Source organism: Microtus pennsylvanicus, chromosome 6 (genome assembly GCF_037038515.1).
Source record: "Microtus pennsylvanicus isolate mMicPen1 chromosome 6, mMicPen1.hap1, whole genome shotgun sequence".
In the NCBI taxonomy this organism is placed as follows: Eukaryota; Metazoa; Chordata; class Mammalia; order Rodentia; family Cricetidae; genus Microtus; species Microtus pennsylvanicus.
The window spans coordinates 55,939,636-55,949,043 of NC_134584.1; the positions used below are offsets into that span (position 1 = coordinate 55,939,636).

The 9,408-nt window shown below is 42.3% G+C and overlaps 1 protein-coding gene across 3 annotated transcripts in view; it reads right to left on the reverse strand.

The window, feature by feature from the left end:
- Tbca (tubulin folding cofactor A) overlaps positions 1-9,171 on the reverse strand; it is a 58,798-nt gene extending 49,627 nt beyond the window's left edge. For 2 of the 3 annotated variants that reach the window (XM_075976293.1, XM_075976292.1), the window contains exon 1: positions 9,056-9,171. In XM_075976293.1, the coding sequence (XP_075832408.1) occupies positions 9,056-9,108 (53 nt within the window). In that variant the 5' untranslated portion in view covers positions 9,109-9,171. The remainder of the gene's footprint in view (positions 1-9,055) is intronic. The other variant, XM_075976294.1, reaches the window with a different exon arrangement.
- Positions 9,172-9,408: the final 237 nt, after the last annotated feature.

A 9,408-nucleotide genomic window follows, 5' to 3' on the forward strand; every position in this document is an offset into this window, starting at 1 on the left:
ATGTTCTCTAAAATTCATGCAAATACTTGTCACTACAATAAACTTAAGTATAGAAAAGAATACATATGCCTCGGGTGTTAACAGCATTGACAGATGGTGTTTGTTCTATTAAAAGGAGAAAGATTTTGCTGGGGTTTGGAACCAGAGAATCACCACCTCAGCAATTAATGGGAAGACACCATCACACAGCCCCAGAAACCACTTAAACATGTAAATCTCACATTCTTCCCTTCTCCAAGGCCAATCAGATATTGATCAAGTAACTAAAAAACAAAATCTTATCACATTTTTTAAAAAAATATATCAAGTTCTGGGTTTGTCCTGGGATCCATAGCCAGTCACCCTTACATCTTCTACTCAGTGTTTATGTGTTCTCGCAATGCTGCTACAATGGCTCATTTATGTCCTTCCAAAGTCCCTGTTTAAAAAAAAAAATCACCAATGCAAGTATTACTGCTAGCTCCTGTTATTTTAATTTTCAATGTTGGTGATATTATTTTGTGTTTGAGATTTGCTGCTGTGATTTTTTTCTCATTTGTTTTCTAACTGCCATTCTACCATGTAAGAGGTATTGTTTTGATTTGCATTTCAATAATGGCTTGTGATTTCGGGCACTTTCATATATATATGTTGGACCTTGTAGACTGCCTTCTGTGATGTGGAGGTTTGTTGTTGCTGCTGTCACTGTTTTCCTTGCTGTTAGGTTGTAGGAGTATCTCCTATTGGTTTACATTTTTGTTGGCTAAATAATTTGCAAATGATTTCTCCTTCCATAATTTGTCTTCCTTTTTCATTTGTTTGTTTGCTACGTAAATTTAGTTTGATACAGTACCCTTGTTGATTTAGATTTCGTTGGTGTTTTAGAGTCAGTCTTACGAAAGCATTACCCAAGCTAATGCTATAAAAGTGTTCCATTAGGGCTGAAGACATGGGTCAGTAGGGAAGGGCACTTGATGCTCAAGCTTGAGAAACTAAGCTCAGATCCTGAGTACCTACACAGAAAGTAAGGCATGGTAACATGTGCTTTGTAACCCCAGAACAGGGAGGCAGAGCCAGGAAGATACTGGGAGCTCACTGACCAGCCACCTGGTAAGCTCCAGGTTCAGTAAGAGACCCTCTCTCAAAAAACAAGATGGAAACACAGTAGAGGAAGACACCTAATGTCAGCCTCTGGCCTCCACACATGCATACATAGGTGTGTCCATCCTCATACATTTGTGTATGAGAGAGAGAGAGGGAGAGGGAGAGGGAGAGGGAGAGGGAGAGGGAGAGGGAGAGGGAGAGGGAGAGGGAGAGGGAGAGAGAGAGAGAGACTCTCTGTGTGTGTGTGTGTGTGTGTGTGTGTGTGTGTGTGTGTGTGTGTGTATGTGTGTGTAGTTAATTTCCCATGCCATTTGTTTAACCTATGGTCCTTTCCCCATTCCGTAGACCAAGCCCTTGTCAAACATCAGTTGATTGTATATACATAATTTTTTGTTTGCACTTGCTATTTTGTTTCATTTGCTCATGCCTATCTTTATTCCAATATCACATTTTTACTACGTTTTTAATGCATGTTTACTATAACTGTGCAATATATGTTGATAACAAAAAAAAAGAAATGGGACCTTCAGAAGTTGATCAAGTGATGAAGGTTCTCTTGTAAAGGGATCTATAAGGAGGTTTCACACAGGGCTGGGCCTTTCCTTGCCTTTCTTTTCAAAGCACTCAAAGTACCACCTTGATGTCAAAAAGGAGAGCCTGGGTCTCCTGTGAAAACACATTTCTATTATTTGTAAATCACCTCGTCTCAGATTTCTTTGTTAGCACAGCATACACCAGGATAGATGTCAGGGACAGTGGTTAACAGATACTGATCATTTGCTACACACCAGACACCTGAGCTAAGTGATTCACACTTTACTTTCTTAATAACAACATGAAAAAGATGCTACTGTAAATTCCATTTTTCAGCTAAGAAATATGGGGCTTTCAATGGCTGAGTAACTTTCCTAAGGTCACAGATGTGATATATAGTGACTGGAATCTGGGGATCTGTCTGCTTAACTCCCACAAGCAGAAATAACTAGAGCAATTATTATACAGTTAAATACCATTGTTTCAGTGGCTTTCAATTATTGATTACAACAAGCTCAAAGCTTAAGGGAAATGTCATTCATTTATTCATTGCACAAAACTTTGACTGAGTACTATTATGTTTTTAACACTGTATCAGATGCTTCAAAGACAGAAGTTCTGAGAGGCTGCTAAATAACGTACTCTGTGAATCGGCCACTCCCATGACAAAATCATGAAAAACTATCAGAGCTCCCTAGGTACGTTCCTAACAAGGTATTATCATGCTCTATAAATGTACTGTTAGACATGACAAACTAGACTAGAAAGGTCACACATCTAAGTATCTACATTCTAGAAATGTGCAACCTTCCTAGAGTCTCAACATTTCTACCAAGTAACATGCAGGGTAAAAACATGCATTATATAGAGATATAGTTATGGATGTACCCTGTGCATAAAAAGGAAAGGGATGAGCAAGCATATGAGGGGGAGAGAGGGAGAGGGAGAGGAAGAGGGAGAGGGAGGGAGGGAGGGAGGGAGGGAGGGAGGGAGGGAGGGAGAGGGAGAGGGAGAGGGAGAGGGAGAGGGAGAGGGAGAGGGAGAGGAGAGAGAGAGAGAGAGAGAGAGAGAGAGAGAGAGAGAGAGAGAGAGATTTTGAGATTCTTCACTTTCCAACCCAATTTGCAGAACATATTCTGATTTGGAAAAATGATGATCATGAGTGGCCCTGGCCTTTCCCTTTCCAGCTTGCAGAGACATATGGCTGCGGGGTACACAGCTCCTGCTCGCCAAGTAGCTGGCAGAAGCAGATGACGAGCTGACCACCTGCATTCCACTTTGACATTGCCTCTGACTACGACTTTGGAGAACGGATTACAAAACTTCCAAAAGAAGTTAGATAAATTTTAAAGTAAAACACTGTCCATTCTGATTAACTTTAACTCCAACCAAAGAGGTGTGGTACAGAAGAGTAAATGGGAAACAGAAGCTAGCAAAGCTTCCAGGGTCATTTACACGCTGTCTTTAGCCTTTCCCACACTGTGCCCGTCACACTTCCATTCGTCATCACTTAAATACAGGAACTGTTCCAGAAGCCAGAGCTTAGGAAGAAAACCTTCCTGTCTACCTATGATCCTTTTCCCTCTTTATACCACTATAATATATATTAAACTAAGTAAGGGTTTTACTTACATTTTGTTTCCAGTTCCCACTATGTAATACATTATGCATGTATATAAGACAACACATTTTTATACCATAAATGTAGGTATATCCAAACTTGGAAAGATGACACAGTTTGGGAACAATACATTATTTTAAAAAATCAATATAATGTTCCCACAGGCTCCTGATGTAAAATTCTATAATCAAGGCTTGTAGGTTTGTAATTATGGTGTGTCAGCTACATTTAAACAAGAGTGTTAAAAGATTGTTAAAGTTAAGGCAACACGATTGCAGTGTGAATTGTCCCAGCCTCATTCTAATCTACTGGTGTCACTTTCATTTAATCAGAGGAAAGCTATGGGACAATGTCAGTGAGATTTCTAATACTTTAACATTCTTTGTTCACACTGGATTTTAAACTATTACAGATCTAAAATGGTTATAAAAAGTATATTTAATAAAGAATTTTTAATCAATTAGTTCACTCACCAGTGGACTAGCTTATCTGGCATTACTAAAAGTTGGCTTTAAAGTCAAAAGTCACCTTTTAAATTAAATGAATTAAAACATTTTTTCCTTTTAGAATTTCTTAAATTTACTACATGTCTAGTAATTTATTTTATAAACACAAATTCTACTTAGAAATGTAAAGTAGACAAAAGTCACTTAGCTAACATCTTGACACACAGAGTGAAGAAAACAAGTCCAAATTCTCCAGTGAAATATTTTCTAAATAACTAATATAGAAAAAAAAGCTACTATGGCAAGGATATGTATTTATGTCACATATTTTACATTAAGTAAGGCCTGCTGTATACAGGTTGACAGCATATAGCTGTACCACCAACAGCCTCCAAATAAATTACAGCATATATAAAATAGAGATACAGGAGCTAGGTACACAGAAGATGACCAATCATCTTAGTATACCTAGGATGTCTCCAGTTTTAACACAGAATGCTCCACATCCCAGGAAATGCTGTGGGACAATGGTCTGTACCCTGTCACTTGCATTTTAAGTAAATACTGATTGGCCAGTAGCCAGGCAGGAAGTAGAGGCGAGGCAATGAGAATTCTGGGAAGAGGAAGTTTGACTCTGCAGTCATGACCCAGCCTCAGAGGAAGCAAGATGTGACGGCCTTGCCGAAAAAGGTACGGAGCCATGTGGATAACTCAGACAAGAATTATGGGCTAATATAAGTTATAAGAATTAGTTAATAAGAAGCCTGAGCTAATGGGTCAATCAGTTTATAACTAATGTAGACCTCTGTGTGATTCTTGGGACTTATCAGCTGCAGGACAGAGCCAGACAGAAAATCTCAGTCAACAGGAAACGCCAGTCCAAGAAAATTAGGACAATTGATGCCACTTATATATCAACGGACAGACACCAGATAGATGATAGTAATTTCAAAGATCTGCACTGAGGACGAAAACTGGGAACATTATTTGGTCATTCCCTGTAGGAGTAGCCAGACTAGCTGTGACACATCACAGATAGCCTGTAAATCTAGTAATCTGGGGTGGGGGGTGGGGCTGGAAAGTATAAATCTTTTAAAAAGAGCCAGCCAGACTGTGCTAATGAGTTTTTTATCAACTTGACACATTAGAGTCACCCAGGAAGCCCTCAGCGGTGCCACTTCGGGAGAAGTGGTGCTGGGCTGTATATGAAAGTAGACAGCGTAAGCCCTGGAAAGCAGCAAAGCAGTAAGCAGCGGTCCTCCATGGTCTCTGCTTCAGTTCCTGCCTTGGCTTCCCTCAGTGTCAGACCTATTACTGGTAGTTAAAACATAAAATAAACCCTGTCCTACTTAAGTTAAGTAGCTTTTGGTAGTATTGCTTATCACAACAACAAAAAGTAACTACACAGATCAAGTCTGCCAACAACGCCCACTACTGTCCATGGATAACTTAACTGAAATGCCTGGACCAAATGTGTTTTAAATTTCAGAGTTTTTCAGATTTTGGAAGGTTTGTATAAACTTTAGCAGCTGAATATCATCTGTAATTCCAAAATTGAAGTGCTACAAAATCTGAACATGTTCAATGTCACATCAGCACTCAAAAAAAGTTTTGGATTTCTAAGTATTTTGAATTTCAGATTTTCCCATTGGGGTAGTCAGTCTATACTAAGTCACGTGCTAACAAAGTGAATTGCTCAGAGAAATGTCATTTAATTACCCCTATCTAGTGCACATGCCTATTTTCACAGCCGAAATTAATCCTAAAAAGAAAAATCCTTGCAACTGAGAGGACCTATTTAAGGAGCGCTCTTCATCAGAGGCTCAGGACCAGGTCAGTCTGGCTGCTATTCAACACTCTTAACTCTTAGCAAGTACTCTTCCTGCTCCTAGTGACCTGTTCTCTCCTCTGAGGTGAGAGCACTATGAAGCTCTTACTAGTTTCCACTCGTGTTGGTTTGAATGAGAATGGACCCCCTGTGGTGCGCATACCTGAATGTTTGGTCCCTAATTAGTGGAGCTATTTGAAGGGCATGTCAATGAGGGTAGGCTTTGAGGGTTCAAAAGCCCACAGCAGGCCCAATCTCTGGTTCTCTCTGCCCTCAACGTGAGAATAAAATTTAAGCCTTCGGCTACTGCTCTGGCACCATTCCAGTCTACCTGCTGCCATGCTCCCACTGGAAAACAAAGTCCCAACAAAGTGCTTTCTTTCCTAAGCTGTCGGTGTCTCTTCACAGCAACAGAACAGTAGCTAAAGTACTATCCCTGAAACTCACTTTTAGTTCCACTTAAAATACAGGCTAGGTTATCGCCCATTAGACTGATTTCCATTTTGCCACAACGATCAGATGGCCATCTTGTACTCATTGCATTATCTCCCTGATGCCAACCACCACCTTTTTAACTACCTGTGTCCATACCCCTTAACTCTTAACCTCCCTGTCCAGATGCCTTCCCAAATCCCCAAACTGGAGACTTTTGAATTACAAGTGCTGTAGCAGATTTTCTTAACCCTTACCATATAATCTATCCAAGATGAACTCTAGGACAAAAACCTAGAATATAAATTTTAGTGGCTCTCAACTTTCAAAGGAAAAACAAAACAAACTGGGGTTATGAATGATGACTTTTAACCACTTCTTCCAATATAGCTTGTGTCTTCTGAAAAAAAAAAATGGAATTACAGGAAATGAACAACTGCTTAGAAAGAGTTGGGCACAGAAGCTGGTTTTAAGACTAATCTTTAAAAAAACAAAATATCCAGGACTGATGGGATATCTCAGCAGACGAAGAGGAGCTTGCTGTCAGCCACCTAAGTTTGATCTTCAGGTCCCATGTGGCAGAAAGAGAGAGTGTACTGAAACCTTCCTCTGACCTTCACACCTGTGCTATGGCACAAATGCCTCCTCCCATACACAGAGTAAATATAAATGCAATTTTAAAAGAATACAACGAACCTAAAGAGCAGAAATCCCTTTCACAAAACCAAGAACATTCTTGAATCATGAAGAAGTTTTTGAAACAAAATTTAAAGAGGGAAACAGCTTATCTTCTAAGTGCTTTTTTATTATAAAAGTGTAAAAATATACAGAAGGCCTGCAATCATTCTTCCTGAAAAACTATTTTCTGATCTGCCTTATCCATGCTCTCCATTGTGTGAGATAAAACGCTGAATTCCGACTCTGTATCATTAACACAGAAGATAGAATCACAGTAAAATGAGTTCTCAGGAAAAATAAGGAAGTAATATTTATGGATATAGACTTTATACAGCAAGTCAAAAGTGGAAATACAAATTCTGAGTTTAAAAGTTTATGTCCTAGTTTTACAGTATGCAAGAGGAAATGCTACAGCAAAATGTCAACAAAAAAGCCATGAAAGAAATGTGTATGATACATATTTTCATTAATCTATATAAACAAGTTGAGATTATGGTAAATTATGAAAAAGTTTCATAAAAATTACGAATTTACTGAAATATGAATACCAAAATTAAACTTTGGTAGCGCCCTGTTAGACTGCAAACAAAACTATTTCCAGGCAGTTTGTACAGGTATCTGAGAAATCTGCGAAAGCCCCACAACTTAGTTCTTACTTAAACGACAGCTCTAGCGTATATATTTTAAGGACATAATTACTTAAACTGAATAAACTTATAGAATGGTATGCAGACCACGAAGATGATAAGTATTGAGGATCTATCAATTAATGGGAAAACATTATAAACCATTTTTCATGATATCTACTTTAAAGACACCCTGGTTCTTCCCTGACAAACAAAAATATGCTAAGGTAAATAATATTGCCAAAAAGTCCAGCTAAAGACAGCAGAACTGTGGGCTGAGAGATGGTGTGGATTATTTGTATTCGGGGTTATAGATCTCATATTCCCCTCCTGTTATCGCAAATTCTAATGTTCTACCACAGCATCCCAGTTGTAAACCTTGTTTCGTTGCCCTGCTCGGCTACTAGCGTGAAGTATGTATGACTTTAGATACATTTCAGGCTTTGTAATCTTCATTAAACATGCCCCTGATCACGAAACGTTGACAACGTATCCACAATACCAGTCCACTATTTACTTGCCACATGCTGTATCAAACAGCAGAGCGGGCATTTCTTTCAATAACTGAATCCAGGGGGAATTTAGACTCTCTCTCACAAGTTCAGTAAAGGAGTCACAATGCAATGTAATATGTTGCAGAATACATAAACTCAATGGTAGAATCAAGATTTGAAGTCAAGCCAGGAGGTGGTGATGCACACCTTCAATCCCAGCACTTGGAAGGCAAAGAGGGAGGAGGATCTCTGTGAGTTCGAGGCCAGCCTGGCCTACAGTGCAAGTTCCAGGACAGCCAGGGCTCCACAAAGAAACCCTGTCTATAATAACCAAAAAGAATAAAAAAATAAAAATAAAAATTTGAAGTCAGCCACAACTCAGAGCCAGCTGCGCATTAACTTCCCTACCATTCACGGCATCTCCTAGCTGCCTTCATAATTAAAGCTTCTGAAGTACAGTGCGAAGTACTGAAACTCAGGGGCAGGATCTCAAAAAGTGACTTGTCTTTCCAGCCTGTCCTCCCTCTGATGGGAGTATCAATAAACAGCGAAGAGAAGGGCCAAGAGGAAAAAGCTATTCATTCCCACTGCAGAATGACCTGCTTCGTAAGGAAGCTGGGGAGCTTTTCTCTTGGAATGCTTCCCAGTTTGGTTGGCCTCGGATCTGAACAAAACTAGTTCTAATGAGCACTCAAGTCTGTCCTGGGGTCGGGAAATCAAGGCAAAGAACCAGACTGGCCCAGGCCGGGGAGGCAGCACCCCACAGCTCTGCGGCGAGCGGCAGGGAAGAAGTTTGCGGAGGTGCTCCAAGTTCACGCCCCAGTTCCCAAAGCCTGGGAGTCGGCCAAGTCGGAGCACGGGGATCCCCACCATCTTTTCTGGGTACGGGCCGTGCTTTCAGTGCCCCCTAAACTTGAGCGCTCTCAAGGCCACCTGAGGCCAGGCCAGGGTGGACTCTGCCTCCTTACAGCCAAGTTCAGCGGGCCTCCGCCCGGCGCGCGCAGGCCAAGGCCGTCCAGCCGCTGGCCACCCTCCTCCCCCCGGCCCACGGGAGCCGAGGGAGGCTCCGAGGATCGCACAAGGTGCCGCCGAGCCAGCGCCGGGGTCGCCCCGAGCCCAGCACGGAGGGCGGCCGGGCCAGCAACGAGGGCGGCTCCCAGCTAGCGCCGGCCCAGACGTGTGCGGCCCCTCGAGTCCCGCCCGCTGAGGCCCGAAACGCCGCGCCCGGCCGCGGGCCTACGCTCCGCCGGACCTCCCGGGCGGTGAGGAGAGAAGAGCGGGCACAGGCCGTAGAGTCCCGGGCCGCTCCTTACCGCTTCACCACGCCTGTCTTGATCTTGATCTGTCTCACGCGAGGATCGGCCATGGTCCCTAGAGCGCCGCAAGGAGGAGGGGCGGGGCTGCACGGCGCGCCGGCGCAGAAGCGGCGGTAGAGTGGGCGTGGTGGAGTGGATGTGCGCATGCGCAACCTGGAGCCCGACCCCCCCCCCCCACACACACACACCACGCCTACTAGCCCGAGCCTGGGATTTCTGGTCCTAGGCCACCAGCTACCTTGCCCAATTCTGAAGTGGCTGCAAGGTGCTTCTACAACCTGTTTCTCCCTACGCAATCTGTGCTTAGACAGTCAACTTGGTTTGAATACAGTTTGCACTTTTTTTCTTCA